At 33.4% G+C, this 20,032-nt stretch overlaps 7 protein-coding genes across 7 annotated transcripts, besides 1 other annotated feature; 6 read left to right on the top strand and 1 right to left on the bottom strand. All coding sequences in view use genetic code 12, as the record gives it.

The window, feature by feature from the left end:
- Positions 1–36: 36 nt before the first annotated feature.
- CAALFM_C101190CA (N,N-dimethylaniline monooxygenase) lies at positions 37–1,428 on the top strand (the record flags this gene model as incomplete). The annotated part of the gene is made up of 1 exon (XM_713037.1): positions 37–1,428. One exon carries the CDS (start codon positions 37–39, stop codon positions 1,426–1,428), a length of 1,392 nt encoding a protein of 463 aa, XP_718130.1.
- A 198-nt stretch (positions 1,429–1,626) lies between these two features.
- Positions 1,627–3,450, top strand: CAALFM_C101180CA (uncharacterized protein; the record flags this gene model as incomplete). Its single annotated transcript, XM_713036.1, has 1 exon — positions 1,627–3,450. The coding sequence occupies one exon, from the start codon at positions 1,627–1,629 to the stop codon at positions 3,448–3,450; it is 1,824 nt and encodes a 607-aa protein (XP_718129.1).
- A 790-nt stretch (positions 3,451–4,240) lies between these two features.
- Positions 4,241–6,457, top strand: ZCF17 (Zcf17p; the record flags this gene model as incomplete). Its single annotated transcript, XM_713035.2, has 1 exon — positions 4,241–6,457. One exon carries the CDS (start codon positions 4,241–4,243, stop codon positions 6,455–6,457), a length of 2,217 nt encoding a protein of 738 aa, XP_718128.2.
- A 194-nt stretch (positions 6,458–6,651) lies between these two features.
- On the top strand, positions 6,652–7,464 carry CAALFM_C101160CA (exosome non-catalytic core subunit; the record flags this gene model as incomplete). The annotated part of the gene is made up of 1 exon (XM_713034.2): positions 6,652–7,464. The coding sequence occupies one exon, from the start codon at positions 6,652–6,654 to the stop codon at positions 7,462–7,464; it is 813 nt and encodes a 270-aa protein (XP_718127.2).
- A 142-nt stretch (positions 7,465–7,606) lies between these two features.
- CAALFM_C101150CA (tRNA methyltransferase) lies at positions 7,607–9,676 on the top strand (the record flags this gene model as incomplete). The annotated part of the gene is made up of 1 exon (XM_713033.1): positions 7,607–9,676. One exon carries the CDS (start codon positions 7,607–7,609, stop codon positions 9,674–9,676), a length of 2,070 nt encoding a protein of 689 aa, XP_718126.1.
- Positions 9,677–12,761: 3,085 nt separating this feature from the next.
- CAALFM_C101140CA (uncharacterized protein) lies at positions 12,762–14,864 on the top strand (the record flags this gene model as incomplete). Its single annotated transcript, XM_713032.1, has 1 exon — positions 12,762–14,864. One exon carries the CDS (start codon positions 12,762–12,764, stop codon positions 14,862–14,864), a length of 2,103 nt encoding a protein of 700 aa, XP_718125.1.
- An 802-nt stretch (positions 14,865–15,666) lies between these two features.
- CAALFM_C101130WA (ubiquitin-binding SDF ubiquitin ligase complex subunit) lies at positions 15,667–17,874 on the bottom strand (the record flags this gene model as incomplete). Its single annotated transcript, XM_713031.2, has 1 exon — positions 15,667–17,874. One exon carries the CDS (start codon positions 17,872–17,874, stop codon positions 15,667–15,669), a length of 2,208 nt encoding a protein of 735 aa, XP_718124.1.
- Positions 17,875–19,896: 2,022 nt separating this feature from the next.
- Positions 19,897–20,032: part of a long terminal repeat ((eta-1a) Solo copy of the long terminal repeat (LTR) associated with the transposon Tca11; about 470 bp long, 13 copies per genome) that runs on past the window's edge.

The following is a 20,032-nucleotide window of genomic DNA, read 5'->3' as shown; positions in this document are numbered from 1 at the left end:
TTTTTATTTTCCTTTCATTAGATTTGAATGTGAACAATGACAAAAGAACAAATTGATGAACCACGCTATAAACGTATAGCAGTGATAGGGGGTGGACCTACTGGACTAGCTGCTGTTAAAGCATTAAGTTTAGAACCTGTTAACTTTTCATGTATTGACCTTTTCGAAAGAAGAGATCGATTAGGTGGATTGTGGTATCACCACGGAGACAAGTCATTAGTTAAGCCTGAAATTCCCAGCCTTTCTCCTTCACAAGAAGAGATTGTTTCCGACAATGCAACACCCGCTGACGAATACTTTTCAGCAATCTATGAATACATGGAAACCAATATTGTGCACCAAATTATGGAGTATTCTGGTGTGGCATTCCCTGCCAATTCTAAGAAATACCCCACTAGATCACAAGTTTTAGAATACATTGACGACTATATCAAACTGATTCCCAAAGATACAGTCAATATTAGTATAAACTCTAATGTGGTGTCATTGGAAAAGGTCAATGAGATTTGGCATATAGAAATTGAAGATGTAATCAAGAAAACTCGTGCCAAGTTGAGATATGATGCAGTAATTATTGCCAATGGACATTTTAGTAACCCATATATCCCTGATGTGCCTGGATTATCATCTTGGAATAAAAATTACCCAGGTACAATCACTCACTCCAAATATTACGAGTCACCAGCCAAATTTAGAGACAAACGTGTTTTGGTGGTTGGAAATTCGGCAAGTGGAGTAGATATTTCTATTCAATTAAGTGTTTGTGCCAAAGATGTATTTGTTTCCATAAGAGATCAAGAATCCCCACATTTTGAAGATGGGTTTTGCAAGCATATTGGACTCATTGAAGAATACAATTATGAAACTCGTTCAGTGCGAACAACAGATAGAGAAGTGGTTAGTGATATTGATTACGTGATATTTTGCACGGGATATTTGTATGCTCTCCCATTTTTGAAACAAGAACGAAATATTACAGATGGATTTCAAGTGTACGACTTGTATAAGCAAATTTTCAATATTTACGATCCATCCCTCACATTTTTAGCTCTATTACGTGATGTTATTCCAATGCCAATATCCGAGTCTCAAGCTGCATTAATTGCAAGAGTTTATAGTGGAAGATACAAATTGCCACCGACCGAAGAAATGGAGAGATATTATCAACTAGAATTGAAAGAAAAGGGTCGAGGAGGGAAATTCCATAATTATAAGTATCCACGGGATGTTGCATATTGTCAAATGTTACAGACTCTTATTGATGAACAAGGTTTGCATACCCCTGGGCTAGTGGCACCTATTTGGGATGAATCTTTGATTAAAAAGAGAAGTGAAACTAGAGCTGAGAAAAACGCACGATTAAAGAATGTGGTTGAGCATGTTAAACGTTTAAGAGCAGAAGGAAAAGACTTTTCTTTGTTAGAGTAGATGTGGATTATAGATTAGATTAAGTATAGATAGCATTTTTTTAGTAGAATTTTTTTTAGGACCTCCTTTGCTGGTGTATTTTTTTGCAACCAATTGTTTACATCTTGAATTGCAGTATTTCATTTTTACAACCAAGATTTTCAAATGTAAAAAAAAATACAAGATGCAAATCATATATTTTTCTTTGCTAAACTAGGCATGATGGTAGGGCAAGCAGAGCTTACGCGTGAATCACACAAGCTGATTCAAGAGTTGATTGCAGTTTCGTTATACTGTATTAGTTACTTGAGAGATCTTTTTCCAGAAAATCACTATTCCGATTACAAGTACTATGATACAACAGAGCCAACATCAGATTCCAATTTTATTTTGACCAAAAAATTACAGGGAAACGATAATGCTGAAATAAATATGTTCATCAACTATATTGAGAAAGGTATCAATGACGCTATCAAGTTGGAATACCTAAAAGGTGTACTGTTTGAAATATTCTTATCAAAGGAACATCCGCAGTTGATTTGTGAAAGTTATTTGTTTACAATCAACTACCTGAGGCAAGAAGTCTCAATAAATGATGAAACATCGTTCAGAGCAACTAAAACTACTATAATCCAAAGTATTCAGGGAATCGTCAAAAGATTGATTTTGCTAACGCAAACGTTTGACAGACTACCAGACGAAAAATATTTTGCAATAAGGTTGTTATTCAACGAGTCCTGTCCAGTTCGGTATCAACCACCATATTTTCAAGATGCTACTTATGCAAAACCCAGTTCAATAACTGTTAATCAAGGATATATTGGGTTAGAAATCAGTCAAATGAATGCTTACAACAACTGTGTCAAAATGAATATTTTGGTTGAAACCTGTAAATTGGAAAACTGCCATAGTATTGATCCATTTGACTTAGTTGACAAACAAATTGACCAATTTGAAGCTGTTCCATCATGTAACATTGATTTGGATGAATATTTAGACGATCCAAATATGACAGAGGTGCAAAGTCAGAAGCAAAAGACAAACACATTTGAGGTTACCAATTGTCGAAAGTGTAACATTAGTATTTATTCAGTTGCCTATGGCTATAATAAGCCAATCAAAAATTCCATCACTTGCTTCAAATGTTTATTGAAAAATAAATTTGACAACGATTTGAGCATCTTAATGAGCATAAGATTATTATGGCACTTTTTTATGATGAATGAATTTCCATCATTTGAAAAGTCGCTAGAATTGATACATTTGGTTCATACTGGATCAGTTGTGCATGTTTTCAACAAAATGTTTAGTGACAAAATACTTGTTGTCACAAATAAAGCAATGTTCGGTCCCAATTCTGTAGATTTTATTTCCGGAAGTGGAAGCTTTATCCCAACGGTAGAAGGTATTATCGCCAATGATGGTAAACAACTACAGAAACATTCCGAATATTTTGTTTCCTTTGTTCCCAGAATGTGCACAATCCCGTCGTTTTTTGCATATAATAAGAAACTAGATTCTGTTTATTTCCCGAATTATTTAGTTCAACGAGCTGATTTTGTATTGAGCAACTTGCAAAAATTTAAAGCAGGTAGCTTTGGCAAGCGCATTGTGGGATCATCATCGTCATCGTCACTACAGGTAACGAAGCCAAACTCAAAATCTGGTGCCATTTGCAAGTTAAAAAGTGGTGGCCGTGGCCGTGGCCGTCCATCATTGGTTTCCTCTCTGTTTAAGCCAAGTTTGCATCCAAGTGGATCTATTTATTCTCAGTCCAATAGCATAATTGAAAGTACTAATGATATGACACCGTTGCAACTAAAGGAAGAGAGTTCCCCAACAACTGTAGTTGAGTGCTCCACACAAAATATTTCCGAAACCCTTGACGATTTATCTTTTGAAGAATCATTACAGTATTTGTCTCAGTCACTGGAACTTCAAATTGTCAAGTGCAAACAACAGCAGCAACAAGAACAACAGTACTATCCCCCAAATTTTTACCAGAAGAAGAAAAATAGGGCAAGAAAACAAACTTATATTTGAAAGCCTAAAATGAAGGAAGGAAAAAACTATACACAAAGTGAATGACATCTTAGCTGTATAGAATCTTCCTTTAAACCTTGTTTTCGGGTTTAAAGTTTCCACCTAATTTTGATGTTTTTTTTTGTGAAAGAGATTCCAAGGTTACATTGCTACCAATAATAGCATAATATATGTTGGGCTTCACCAACAACTTAAAAGAAGTGGCTCTTTACATTTTTTGTAACATTGAATAGAATGTTTTTTTGCTTTTTTCATCCTCGGTAAAAGAAAATAACAAAAAAGAAGGGTGTGAGGGGAGTGCAAAGAAAAAGCAAAGAACAATACTAACAAGGTTATATTGATTGTTTTCTTTTTCTATTTTGATTCTCCTTAGTTGTTGTTGTTGGTTATTAAAGTGAAGAACAGGCAAAAGAAAAAAAAAAGAAATTAATGCTGAAGAAGTAGGAGAAAAAAATTCTTCTCAATCGTAGAAAGCACCCAATCCAGAAGAAGCAAAAAAAAATTATAAAAGATCTCATTGCAGCATCACCGCCCTTCATTGATCAACGTAATTGTATATTAATTTGGAAGGATTCCCTTTTTTTTTTTCCCTTTCTCTCTCTTTTTTTTTGGGAAGCATAGAAATCAAGAAGAGAAAAAATATACATATATTTTTCTTTGTTTTGCTTTTCTTTTAGTTATTCCTATTCGTCGTTGATTCCCTTGATTTACATACTGCAACAATAGCCTGTTATCTATATATAAATACACTATCACTCATTGCTAATATTCTTGTTTGATTGGTTTTACCATGACGAAAACTACAGTCCAAAGAAGACGTCATACAAATCTGAAATTGGGGTGTCTCAATTGTAAGCGGAAAAAAGTACGCTGCGACGAAAGTTTACCCGAATGCAAAAATTGTGTTAAAGGAAAGAAAGAGACATGTCTGTATTTGAGTCTTTCCACTCAAGAAATCCAGAAGATCAAATTGACTCACCTGTTGAGAAATTCGCAAAATAAGTTGTTGGATCAAAAGTATCGATTGCCTGCAAGTGGTGCAGCGACTACCAGTTCAAAACGTTCTTCATCCTCATCGTCAAATGAAACCAGAATCGGCAAGGATGCAGATGCGTTTCCATCTGGTGATATTCTCGATTTTAAATTTGAATTAAAAAATTTGCCAATAAACATTCCGTCAATTGTTTATCCTCCATTACAATTTGACAATATATTTATTAATGACTTTAACGGTGATGGGGTGGTTCATAATGATGTAAATAAGACTAGTGAAGACGACGAGGAAGATCAGGAAGTATACGAGGAAGTTAGTGGAAATGGGAGAAACCATAGCAGTTTGACTGGACTAAATAAATTGGATAACGGAGTGTATGCGCCGGTCACGTTCAACTGTCTTGATCGAAGAATTTTCCGTCGAGTACTTCCAGAAAATGTGAAGACAAAAGTAGCGGCTGATTTCAGTTTCCATGTTGTTTTAGGAAAAAATAACTTATTGGACCATTTGAGTGATATGATGTTGGATACACCGACAACTGCCCATCGCAATGTATTTTCGGAATCGTTTTTATGTCTTGGGGAAACAATCATCTTAAAAGTTTTCAATAAACGACAGAAAATTTTGGGCACTTATAGCCGCAGCGAACTAAATTTCATTTCTTGGTTAAATAAAAAATGTTTGGATAGACATGGATTTTGTCAAGAAGAAATAAAGAAGTTGATTGCCTCATTTCATAAAAATTTAGGCAAAATAACGAGTTGGGAACTTGAAAAACAAATTCATCTTGGTGCTTATGTAAGTTATTTATTGAACTTTGTTGTGCTTATGTTGAAGTTTGGGGCTCAAGCTTATTTTGATTCATCAAAAGGGATTTTCCAATCTTTTGAGGCATTTTTGGCATATGTTGAGAAATACACTATTCTGCCTAGTACAACAGTGGATTTTTTGATGAATAATATTCAATACAATATCATGAGTATTAATGTTCCTTCATACCCACCACAATTTTTATTTGAAATTGAATCTAATTTGAGAAGTTTGGAGTTTGTATTTATACGCCCGACAGTATTCAAAGATGAATCTATTAACGAACGTTTCCAAAAAATTGAATACCATTTCAAATCGTTACTCAAGTTTTTCAGTGGGTATGTGTTGCCTATCGTGTATGCCTCGCGTGATGAAAATTCGGTTTCCATTTACCCACCACAGGCCATATATGAGATATTTCAAGAATGGCATACGAATGTCCCCTCAGAAACAATGAGCCATCATCAAAGTATCGATGCTAATAATCCACTGGAGTCTGAGTTTTTGAATGATTTATCTACTACATTATACATGTACTATTATGCAGTTGCAGCAGCATTGGATGCTGTTTTCCCAGGGTGTAAATATCTTTATGGTGTCAGCTTTATGTTGCCCACAAATAAATTCTATCGAAACATGAAAATAATGACTATAAGTAAAGATAACTATTATTTGGAACGACTATATCCATTTAAAGTTGACATTTTGTTGCAACGTCATGTGTTTTACGCCTCGAGGCTATTTGCCTTTTTCAGAAGAAGGTTTTGTTTCTACCACAATTACACTGATTGGTCTAGTCCATTTGATGATAGATTAAAGAAAAATAGATTTAAATCAAGAACTATTAGGAATAGTTTTGAAGTGCCAATTCATAGTTTCAACAATACGTTGATACGTCCAGAACATTATCCTCTCCGTGACGAGAAAGTTGCTTTAGAATCTATTGAAGGATACCCAATATTCACTCGAGAGGACGAAACGGTTAAACAGCAAATTTATACTAGGAACATTGAGACATTGGATTTTTTCAATTTGTCGCAGATTCTACAGTACGATTGTGAATCGATGTTGTTGCTTAGAGATTATCGACCATTTGACGATCAAATAGGTTTGACGAGAAGTACATTAAGTATGGATGTTATTAAAGATTACTATAATGATAAAACGGTTATACTAGATAGCTTGTTTTCGCTGAATAGATAAAAAGCTGTGTAAGTAGATTAATATAAAATTGGACATTTATTTATTTTGGCACCCAATTGTTAAAATGTTTGTTCTAAGAACAGAGATTATAAAGAGAGAGAAAAGAAAAAATATCAGCAAAGAAAAAAAAAATCTTGCACCAAACTGAACCCCATCTCATCATCTACTTTACTAAACATATACATATATCAGTCATGTCGGATACAATAATATTACCTGGAGACAAACTCCCTATAGATGAAGATATTTTTACTGTGAAAACCACCATTGGACCTGGAATTTACAAAAAGCCAAAGACTCAAGAATTAATTCCATCAGCAGCAGGAACATTACATTATGAACGAGCAAAATCATCATCACAGCAACTAATCTATATTGAATCGAATTCGAAGAGATATATTCCTCATACCAATGATTATGTGATTGGAATAATTACCGGAGCGATAGGTGAGAGTTATAAAGTATCATTACAATCGAATTCTACACCAGTGTTATTATCTTTTTGGGCTTTCCCTAATGCTAGTAAGAAAAACCGTCCAAATTTGAAAAATGGCCAAGCGGTATATGCAAGAGTGAGTCAAGATATACCGGAAATTGAAACTGAGCTAGAATGTATTGATCCAACTAGTGGTAAAGAAGGAGGGTTTGGAGTGTTGGATGAATCAGGATATATATTTGATGTTCATTTGAATTTTGCTCGTGAATTACTATTCAATCCGAAAACTATATTTTTGGAAACGTTAGCAACAAGATGTCAATTTGAAATTGCTATAGGAATCAATGGTAAAATTTGGATTAAATGTGGTAATGGTGTGAAAAAAGAAGCCAATGATGGTAGTAATAATAATCAAGACCAAGGTGAAGATCAAGAGATGATTGATGTGAGTGAAGAGAATTTAAAAGATTTGAAAAGTACATTAGCAGCAGCTACATTTTTAACTCGATGTCAATTTGTAACTCAAGACAAGTTAAAGCAAGAATTGAATAATGCATTCCAAGGGATTTAAAAAGTGTCTATATATATAGGTTAAGAGATGTAATTGTATAAATGTATTACAAGTGAAAATTTAAAGGCAGGAAAAAAGTAAAATGTTGGAGGAGAAAAAAAAATTTTGTTAGATCCATCTCTGTTACTTTCTTTTCTAATCCATGACTAGCACACTGAAATTAGATGCTAATCAATTAGCAAGACAACGGAAGAAATTGGAAAAAGACCGAAGGAAGAAAGTTTATGATGATCAACAAGTTCAAGGTACCAACAACTCATCAATAGTTTCGAAACGTAGTGTGGAAAAGTTATACACTCAAGTTTTGCAACCTGAACTAGGAGAATGGTTTCAATATTTTGTCCCCAAGGGTAAAAGACGATCACCAGCAATAAACCGTGGCTATTGGATCAGAATGGAACTGATTCGACAAATGGTTATAAGGATAATTAAAGCCAATAGTCCTAATGTAAGGATAAATGTTGTTAATTTAGGGTGTGGATTTGATCCCTTGGCATTTCAATTATTATCACTTTTCAAGAATCAATATAATTTAAACTTTATTGACATTGACTATCCAGATTTAGTCAAGAATAAGTATAATATGATTCAACAATCAGATGAAATTAAACAGCTTATAGGTGATCAAGGTAGCAAATCCAGTGATTTATATGTGATGGAAACGGATAATTATCAATTAGTTGGATGTGACTTGAAAAATTTGGCATATTATAAAGAAATACTACCGAAATTAGTATCACGTAATGTTGATCCACACCCTACATCAATCAATATATTTATTGCTGAAGTTTCATTGGCATACATGAAACCCCAATTTGCTAATCCGGTAATTGAAATATCCAGCCAAGTAAACAATAGTCATTTTTTAATACTTGAACAAATTATGCCTGATGGTGCAACCAATGCCTTTGCTACAAAAATGTTGTATCATTTCCAGCATTTAAGAAGTCCTATTCAATGTGTGGAAACGTACCCGACTGAAAAACTACAACTACAACGATTTAAACGGTATTATAAGCATGCGGAGATTAAGAACTTGTATGGAAATTGGAAGTTTTTGATTGACTATCAAATGCAGAAGAATATCTCTACAATCGAAGAATTTGACGAGTGGGAAGAGTTTATTATTTTTTGTCAACATTATGTGATTGTACATGCTACACATATGGACCAATTGATATATGATGATGAAAGTAGTGAGGAACAAAAGAATGAAAAAGCTTTCTCGGAAATGAGTTTAGATTCCTCGGTTGCAATTTCTCATGATGATAGGTTTAATGATGAACAATTGCAGTTAAAGTTTCCGGCTATTGCTTCTTTTAAAGATAAAATTTACGTTAATGGTGGGTTAAAGCAAACTCGAAATGACGAAAATTTGGAAATTGATTTACAAACTGGGGTAATTACCAAATTGGATCAAACTGAGAATTTACCAACAGCAAGGATGTGTCATACATTAACTAATTTAGGCGAGAACCTTGTTTTAATTGGGGGAAGATCCCGACCAGGGGTATTTTTCAAAGATGTATATATGTTTGACACTGCTAAGAAATGGACAAGATTAGCCGATTTACCAGTTGGTCGTTCAAGACATGCAACCGTGAAGATCAGTGACCACGAAGTTTTAATATTTGGAGGACTAGACGCGTCTTCATCAACTACTGGAGATGAATTGTTTCTCCTATGCAATACCAATACTAATTCTTACACTCCTGTCAAGCCTATTGGTGATAATGACAATCATCCTATAAAAAATCTACAAAGTGCGTGTATGATATTTGATGGGAAACAGGGGTATATTTTTGGTGGGATGGAAGACATTAACGTACCAATTGTCAACTCCAAATTGTATCGATTTGAGCTTGTTGGTGAGAATAATATTTCCGTCACCAAAGTGTTTGATCATAGTCTTTTAAAAAGAATTGGTAGCAAGGCTCACATACTTGAAAATGGTGATAAATTATTGATTGTAGGTGGAGTTTCGCCGGATCAACTTTTCACTAAATCTACCAATATTGTGACATTAGATTTGAATATTTTTACATTTAAATCAGTTGAAATACCGAATGTGATAAGCGAAAAAGTCCCACCAATTTTCGTTGGATTTGAATTGGTTCAAATTAACAATAAAGCGTCGTATATTATTAGTGGTGGTGCTGTGTGTTATTCATTTGGTAGCTGTTACAATAGTGTGTATAAATTAGAATATTAATGTATAAAATTATAACTTCTCAAGATGTAGGTTGAAAGAAGATTTTGGTTGGAAATTCTTGGCGATAATAGTGTAAATTCGGTTGGATGCTTCTCTTAGTCATTCATTGTTCTGGGTGTATTTTCTTTTTCTTTATCCTTTTTTATTTTATTCGACTTTGTTTTTTTTGCTTCCAATTTGATCTTGCGTTGTTATATGTAATTGACTACAAATTGATTGTGGCTTGGTGATGGTTAAGATATTTTTAAGCTTTTTATAAAGGAGGACAAAGTTAAAGATTGAGCTAGAGGGAAAAAAAATTTGTTGGGATTCCAATTGTGTTTATAGAAAGGAAAGGTGGTGATTACTCTTCAAATTTCGTTCTTTCAATGGAAAACTGGGGGGAAAAAGATGAAGTAGTTTGATCTCGGCTTTGTTTGCTTGTATGCTTATAAAAGACAACTGCAAAAGTTTGGCTAGATCCTGTTGCAACAACTGGCTGGCGGCACCATCGGGAGTAGTTGAATGAAAAAAGATGTCTATGCGGAATTATATAAAAGTATATTTAACATTTTGTGCATAACTCATCATCTTTCTTTTCTCCTTCATGTACGTAAACTTGTATCTAACGGAAATAGATTGTCACTGAGATTAAAGAAGGTAAAAAACTCAATCTTACGCAGTCTTTAGTGTAACCAGGGTATGATTCTGTCCATATCTTGTCTGCTTGTATTGGTAGCGATTGCACAAATGTAAATCGCGATGGTCGTAGAAAATGAGGTGGGCTTTGAAAGAAAAGTGCTGCAACAATCACAAAATGAAATGGAAATAGAAAAAATTCATTTTTCACCAACAATAAGCGAAACGTAGTCACCAGAAACCAAGTTCGAATTTACAAGGAAAAGAAAAAGAAAAAAAAAGGGGATAGAACAACAAATAATAGCTCAATAATTATGTCCACAGATTTCAATTCTTTTGTTATTTTCTCTTTTTTTTTCGTCCAGAAATTATTGTTAGCTGGTGATGGAAAAGAGATTCAACAACATCAGTATATGTTTAGTGCCGACTGTTTAGTAATTGAATGATTATGAGGTCAACTTCGGCGGGTACTCGCATATTACAGTAGTCATTCTAACTCCACCAATGACTCAAAACAAAACAAAAAAAATCGAACGATAATAACTGAAAAAACATGGAAACAAAAAACGAGGCGACAGGTCGGCAGGCAGTGGTCCACCTAAATTTAAATTCTCGGTAGTTGTGGGATTGGCCGACATAGACTTAAGATGTGGCGACCCAAGAAAAAAAGAAAAGGTGACGCGCCAGATATCTAGTGCATAGTGTTATGCAACTGACCACATACTGCACTAACACATAATTTAAGCTTACAATTCCCACCACATCATGTTTTTCGTTCCTCGAAAGTTGAAAAGTGTATTTCATGCAACTTACAAATAGTCTAGTGAACAGAATGATGTTTAGAACAAGAACTGGGGTGAGATTAATAAACCCTTGGGTATTCGTGCCAGCTATTGTAAAAACAGTGATTTTCTTAGTGGGTATGCATGATCTATCTAATTACACCAGGTGACTTTGAAAATGTGTATTGCCCCAACAATTAGGGCATGGCAGTGTTGATAAGTGTACTTTTTCAAAAACTGGGTATTAATAGGTGTTGGTTCAAATTATAACTATGCTGAATGGATGGGAGGGGGGAATGCAAGTAAGGGAACGCGTCTTTACTACGATTAAAGTAGAAGAAGAGCCAAATGAGGGGTCAATGGTGCTAAAGAAAACTTAATTGAATAATAAAGTTGAATGATAAAATTAATTGTTGAATGCGAAAAGTAAAATTTTTCAAATATTTCAATTCAATTATCCCCCTCATTTTTGCTGGTATATAAGAGTTGTCGATTGGTAGTTCCAACCTACCTCCTCTTTACATCCCCTCTCTATTTATGTTACTTTACTTTTCTATCTACAATACAAATCTATAAGTTAATAAAAGTATGCAAGATAAGAGTGCTGGTGTTGGTGCTGGCCGTAAAACTCCAAGAAAGAAATGCAAGAAATTATGTAAATTGATAGTAGACGCGGTCACGCTCCATTAGTCGTGGTTTGTGTTCATGGATTGTGGCAGCAATTAAAGAAGAAGAAGAAAAAAAAGAGTGACAAAAGTATTTACACTAAGAATTATGGTTTTGTGTAATATTAATCTGTGTTTAGTATCAAATTTAAGGAGTTTTTTTTTCTTCTCTGTTTCTGTACTATGGTCCTTCCTTAGTCATTTTTCCTCATAACCTTCAAAACTTTTTATCTCGTTGATTAATCTTTATCATTTTTCCCATTTTAGATTGTACTTTGTAATATTTAGTAATGTACATTATTCAAGTTTATTAATTAATTTAGTTTCGTATTAGGAGTATAAATTCTATTTCTGTAAAGTTTCTTCTGCTTAGAGTCAGGTGAACAAACAACATAATATATATGACTATATATTATATTATGTGCTCGTCCTTTCTTTCTTTCTTGCTTTTATATATAATTACTTTTGTTTTACACTACTCTCCTTACTAAGTAGTAATAAGTATTATATTATTACAAATACACCTTGACAATTCCCATCCGTCCATCTCCCCCTCCATTCCATTATCGATATCCCCACTAGATATTTATTTCCGGAGTTTTACTAGCAAGTGTGGTGTTTATCTCAATACTCCATTAGGTTTTTTATTTTATAATAAACAATAACTACAACAACGATTACAATAGAAGAAGAAATAGAAAAAGGAGTATAACCAATTCCTATTATAATATAAACATACTAAAAAGCAAAAAAAAAAAGGAACTTATCAGACAGACCCACAAACTTCATTTCACATATCACTTAATAATTTTCCTCCTATTCCCTCCCTCCCTTCTTCCTCCCCCCCCCTTCAACGTTTTTTTTTTTTTCCTTTGTATCTTATTTTAATTAATCCTTTTTATTTATTTGTTTCTTTATCCATATATATATATCTATTTACATCTAATCAAACTCCTTTTATTGATAGGCAATATTGGATTACATATCATCTGAAGTAGATTAACAACAAATCCTTCAGTAATGGAAACCATAGAAAATTCCCACAATGTATCTGTATCTACTGAAATACCACTATCTATGCGATTCTTGCATAAACCTAGACGCTCAGAGGAATTGTATATCAAATCCAACGATCAAACCCAGGCTAACAGCAAATTAAATGCTCAACCCATTCGCATAGACGATTCATCTGATCCATCACCTACAAGTTTGGATTATTTTAATTTAGATGGTGGTATTAGTAATACTAAAAATGATACTCCGCCAGTTTTTTCACCTGAGGAAATGTCGGACTACAAATTGGTTCGCAAAAAATCAGGTGAACTTGTCAAACCATCTTTGAAAAGTCCCCTTTATTATCACAAAAAGCGATCACTATCATTACCATCCACTCCAACCTATAAACAAGTACATTTTGGTGGCTCCACTGATGTGCGTTATTTCCATAAAAAGGATAGGCCGGCAGCAATTTCGGCTTCAAATTCACCCAAACTAAGCCCAGCCGATGATGATGATGGCTACGATTATTCTGACGACGATGATGGCTATGATAACGACTCTTGTGATTCTGACCCTGAAAGTATCGATCTCAACAATAAAATTTTTGGATTCGATGAAGGGCAACGTCAACGACAACGACAACAAGGTCTTCATTCGAAAACCGACACAAAATACCCTAAGAAATTGGAAGGGTTGATTGATTGGCAATTAAGACTCACCAATTTCCCACCCTTATCGTATTTGAAAAAAATTGAAACAGGAGTTCCAGTCTTTTTAGAAAAAATATTCATATCTGGTGATAGAAAATACTTATTGGGTCATGTTGCTGTTCGAAATCTTGCTTTTGAAAAACATATAACCATTCGTTACTCATTGGATAATTGGATGACTGTGATTGAGCTTCCTACTAATTATATCGAAGAGAGACCAGAAGTTTTGAAATTAAATGATTACGATCGATTTGGATTTAAGATTCCTTTGAATAGCTTGTTTCATAGTTTAAAGTTTTCCACAAATTCGTCGACAGATTCTTTGGATGCCAGTAGCAATGAGGATGACGGCACTAGTACCCATGAACGAACATATCAATTGTGTATAAAATACGAAACTAACAATCAAGAGTTTTGGGATAATAATGCATCCAAGAATTATGAAGTTAAATTGGTTAGGTCATTCAAACAAATGCCTGATGTCACGAAACCATTTATAAGAAAGAATATTGGTGTTGTTGGTACTAAGATTCAAGACCATGCTAGAAAACCAAGATATTCAAACTCCTATCTTAAACGAGTTGCATCTGACTCGGCAATAGCTACTACCATGAATTCAAAATCTACTGCTGAACCAACTGCAACTGAACCTGCCACTTCTGGTTTAGATTCACCTTCAGAATCATCAATTGCGGATTCCAATAGTGGACTGAGTAATTTTTCCGAAATTAGTGATTTTGTCAAAAATAATTATTATTTATCGTCGCCTTTATTGTCATCGTTACACAAATCCCCTGATTTATCAGAAGATTATTTTGGTCAAAATTCAATCAAATCACCAGCATTGAATCCAGAAAATACAAATTCAGCAAAATACAAGACCAAGTTCAAACCTCATTTATCGAAATTGGATACTACGGATTTTAATAGAAATTTCGTCGATGAAGGTTTAAAACTGGATCATGATTATAAACAACTGCAAAACGAAGAAGAAAACCAAGGATTAGGAATCAAATCCAAACAAGTTAATGGTAAAAGTGATTTACATACTGTTGATTCAAACAAAAAACAAGAGAGTACTGCTGCAAAGAAAAAGAGTTCCTTGGGGCCCTCATTTTCTGGGTTATCTGCTGCCAATAGGACCAAATTTCTCAATTCTAAAAGTTATAAGGAATTATTGGAAAACTATTGCTTTTTTTCCTCAAACACTGCTAGTGGTGTTGATACTGCTAGTATAGGCTCTAATGGTCAACCAAGGGTCAACAATAATAATGGTGGCAGTAGAAATAGCAGCAGTAGTAGCAATAGTAGTTCAGAAAGCAACAATGGTAATAGTAGTAGTACTAGTGGTGATGAAAATAGTAAAATTGCAAGAGAGAATTCATTCACGATTTCATCGTTTTTGGGAACATGATAGGAAAATGAAGAGAAGATTTTTGTTGTTCTGCTTTCTATGCTATGTTGTATTTTATTGACTATTGAATTGAAAAGTTTGCCACAAACAAATGCATTTTTTTATGTGCTTACTCAAGTATCACCTATTGATGGTGCATGATGGTTGTTTCATTTACTTGTTTCAGTTCATGAGTTCATATTTATATGTTTTATTTGATTTGATTTTAGTTCAGTTTAGTTTAGTTTAGTTTTTTTTTTGTCTTTATATTAATGTTGATGATACCCTGTTATTTTTAAAAAAGATGTGTATATTTGTGTGTATAAGGCAGAATATAATCAACCTCTACAGTCTTTTGGAATCCATTCACTTTAATATTGTTATTACTCATGGAAATTCCATTGGAGCTCAAAAATGTTTGTAGATTGACGGCTATGAATTGTGTTGCAAAAACTGCTGTAAAACAAAAAATATTTACAACACTGACACTGATGTTGTCAAATTGTTTGTTGTCTCTAGTTTTTTCGGTTTTTACCACCAAAACACTCGTATTTGTAACGGCCAACGGTAATGAATCTCTTGAATCTGAGTATTATAATGGATGATTGTGCTTGATAACTACAGTTCAATATAATTCATAATATTCCCATTTATTTAAATATCCCCAAAGTAACAAAAAAATTATAAACTCTATTCCCTATTGATAGTAATAATAATACATAATTTCCAAAATAATAAAATCTCGCTATATTAATACATCTGTCACTTGTGTTTCAACCATGTTTTATAACCTTCCAAACAGGACGAAACATCAATCAATCAATCAATCAAAACAATACATTTTCACTTCACCATTTTCTAATCCAGCAACAAATCTTGAATCACTTAATCCAACACATGAAACACTCAGATTATTACTAAATGTATGTAAACATTTCCCATTTTGTAAATCCCATACTTTAATTAATCGATCATGAGCACCACTAATGATTCTAAATGTATCGGCAGCAATTGACCAAACTCCTTCAATATGGCCAAATTGAGTTCTTATACATTTACCCGTGGCAACATCCCATAATTTGATTGTATTATCTAATGCAGAAGTTAAGAAATGTGTAGGATATGAATTAGGGGTAGTAGCAGTAGTAGCGGTATTGTTGTTGCTTGGAGTAAATGTCGATCTATTAATTGTAGCTGTATCATTTGGTAATGATATATTATTGGTTCCTAATGTTGCACCCATTGCTGTGGCTGTGGCTGTGGCTGCTGCTGATGTCGTTGTTGTTGTTGTTGTTGAATTTTGATTATTTTCAGAATCACTTTCACTTTCATCTTCTATTAATTCTTCTTTATAAGTGAAAGGGATAATACATTGGACTTGACCTATATGGCCATTATTTTCCATACCACCGAAAACTTTGATACATTCATTACTATTCATATCCCACATTCTAATTGTTGTATCATCACTAGCACTGAAGATAGTGTTTGAAGCCAGATGAATCTTGACATGATTGACCCAATCGGTATGACCTCTCAATGTATAACAAGTTCTTGAATCAACATGCCATACTCTAACTGTATGATCAGCTGATCCAGAAACAATAGATTTATTTGTGAAATCAACGGAAACAACCGCATCTTCATGTCCACGGTAAGTGGCAATACATTGTCCAGTATGATAATTCCATACTTTAATTGTTGAATCTAATCCACCAGATATTAATTTTTGATTATCGAAAACTAATGCTCTTACTCCCTTGGTATGACCAGTTAAAGTTTTAACACATTCACCACTATCAATCTTCCATATTTTTATTGTTGTATCATATGATCCTGTCATAAGATATTTACGATTAAATTGTAAACATGTAACTCCATCACTGTGTCCAGTAAATGTTTTAATTGTATGAGTTCCCTTACGCCAATTTTTCTCTAATTTGAATCTTTCTGAATACACTGATTTCCAAGGACGTTTTCTCACTACAACCGATGTTGGCACAACTTTTTGGTGATTATCTTCAGTATCAAGTTTTACTTTTTTCCTGTCTGGTTGCCCTTCTCCATCGAGTACTTGTGACTGTGCTTGTGAAGACCCTTGTTGTTGCTGCTGCTGTTGTTGTTGTTGTTCGTCATTCCTTTTTATAGGTTTAATATTATCATCATCGGTCATTTCACGAGCTCTCTTCATATGCATCAAAGGTAATCCCCAACCACAATTTGGACATTTTCTATCAATATGTTGTTGACACATATAATGCCATACTCTATCATCATCAGCTAAACTTTTCCATTTACGAGAAACTTGGGCAGCATTACATAATGATCGACAATCCAAATAACATAAAATCTTGAGTGATATTTCTTGGGGTAAAGTCGATATAAAATCAATTTTAATCAATGAAGAAACTTCTTGTGAAATAAATGACAATTGGGGGAAACAACATTGACTTAATAATCCTTGTAATATTAATTGACGATGTTGTACTGGTGCTGCACTGAAAATTGACCATACATGAGTTATTGCTTGTTGATCACCATTAGGTAATTTATCCAATTGATCCTGAATCAATTTCATTCGTGCTTCATCGGTATGTTTATTACAGGTAATGTCAGGGTTGTGACGATAACAATATTTATGGAAATTATCTTTAGGAATCATATTTGCATCACTAATATGTTTAACTAAGAATGGTGTTACAACTGAAACTTCTTGATTAGGTAGGTCGTCAGTTATTTGATTAGATATTGTTTGTATTGATGAGGTTGGTTCAGGTGATGATGGTTGTGTTTGAATGAAATCTGATGGGGCTTTACTAATTAAAGTGGATTTGGTGTGAGATGAGTATACAATATCTGGTGAATGGTGTCTTGTTGATACAGATGTCGTAGTTGTTGATGTTGATAACCCTTGTGGTTGAGGTTGTGGTTGTGGTGGTTCTGCTGTAGTAGAATTTATTAAATTATTAAAGTTGTTGGTGGTCTTTGACGAAGAGGATGAAACCTCATCACAATTATTCAATAAATTCATACTCAAATGTGTATATTATTGGGTATACTTCCTCTTGTAGGGGTTTGAGTTCTGTGAAATTAGTTTGGTTATTGATTCCTGAATTAGATTTAATGTTTGAGAACAAAAAAAAAATGATTCCTTCAAACAAGTAGGTTGTAATCACAACTAATTTGAATAAAGAACAAAGACGGGAATGTTATGAAATATATAGTAGATAACAAAACTCCAAGTAGAATGTGTTATTCAAATAGAAAATCCACAACAAGAATAGTAATAATGACTTGAAAAATATATGATAGGTTTTTCTGTTAGGTAAATTTTCAATGGGAAAAAAAAGAAAAAAAACAAAAATTAAGGTGTGGCTCTTTCATCATCATTTTATACTTAAAGGCATTTCTTTTTCTTCTTCTTCTTCGTGCTTTCAAAATCAGAATCCTGCATATGAAAGTTAGCATCACACACTCTTTTTTATTATTACACAAACTGAAAAAAAATTAACCGAAAAAGAACTAAAAAAAAAAAATGAAAAATTGTAACAAAACGTGACATTACAGAATTGGTCCTATTACTATTTTTTTTTCTTCTAGAACTATACTTATTGTATGTGATTAAAGAATTCATTCCCCATTGCTCGGACATTGAATATGGTTTTGATATTCTTTAATTCCTGATTATGTACTGTTTAACTTTAAATGTTAACTTTTGAACTAGGGAGTGGAGAAGAGGGGGGAAAAAAAGAAAGAAAATCATTCTCGGGTCATTGGTCATTGGTCCGAACCGAAAGTGGGTCTTACAATTTCATATTCCTTCTAAATGAAATTCAAACAACATCAATACGAAAAAAATGATAGTTCATCTGTTTGACAAAAAGACTATATTTAATAAAATAGAAACAATTTAAACAGCAATCTTTGCATATTTCCACTGTATTGTTATAAAATGAAATATTATTATTCAATTGAAAGCAATATCAAGAACAACAATCTTGTAAGATTACAATTTGTACATAATATAGTAGCAGTAAACCAAGATTATATTGGTTAGGTAACTTGTTTGCAATGAGTCGAGAAAAAAGAAAGAAAAAAAAAAGTGGGTTTCGTATTATGCACTACCACAGTTGCCGCCACCACCACCACCACAATAATGTGACAAAAATTGTTGCAGCCACAATTGCAATTGTTCAAGCCATGTCACTTCCTGGCCAAAAAACTTTAGATTAGGTTATAACAATAATTGATAACAATACAACTGTACATAAACAAACCTTATTACAAGTTGATTGTTCGTTCTATTGCTATCATAAGCTGATGTTGCTTCTGATTGTGCGATTATTATTTTCTTCCAGTTAGTCCTGACAAGATTACTATTCACGAAATGTTGAAAACAAAAGATTATAACAACTTTAATTTGACGAATAATGGTTTGTTAATCAAGTTGTGATCTGGGTTATTATTAATCATATAAGTCCTTTGTATTTAACCTATTTTAGAAAGTATTGTTACTATTCTTAGTCCTACAAAATAAAAAGCATATAAAATACGCGTTTGACTAAAAGTAGTTAATTGATTAACTCGTATTAACAAGCAATGTTTTATCAATCGTGTTCACTTTTACTGATATGAAGTTTCAGACCTAAATTGTGGATCTTTTTTTATTTATTGAAATTACAGACGATAAAGTTGACGATAAGGCTGTGGCACAACAAGCTTAATTCAAAATTGTACCATGTGATGCGTCAATTTTACAAGAATGGGGGGATAAGAGATAAGCATAGTTTCTATTATCTACTTTTCGCCTATTGATGCCAATTTTATCTGAACAATTTTGTTGATAATTTTCACAATAGTTTGTAAAAAAATCCTGCAAAAAAATCTGCAAAGAATCGAATCCCCCATTAGCCTACACAACAAAGCTCAAGTATCACAGACTCCATAAAGCTAAATGGAAAACATATTCAACAACTACTACTGATACTGTTATTATTTGACTAGTATGTCTAATGATTACATAAGAATGACCTGGAATATTCTAGAAGTGAACTGTCACACACTCAGCCAACATTACCGCGAATACAGGCTGATCAGGTCAAGTGCGACATCTAGACAATTGCTCAACATCTTACAAATGATGCACAATGACTGCAAGTAATTGCCTACGACATTTTAGGGTAACAGAA

The sequence above is a fragment of the Candida albicans genome, chromosome 1, assembly GCF_000182965.3.
Source record: "Candida albicans SC5314 chromosome 1, complete sequence".
NCBI lineage: Eukaryota > Fungi > Ascomycota > Pichiomycetes > Serinales > Debaryomycetaceae > Candida > Candida albicans.
Note: the sequence above shows the minus strand (reverse complement) of the source record. Positions and strands in the feature narration are given on the sequence as shown.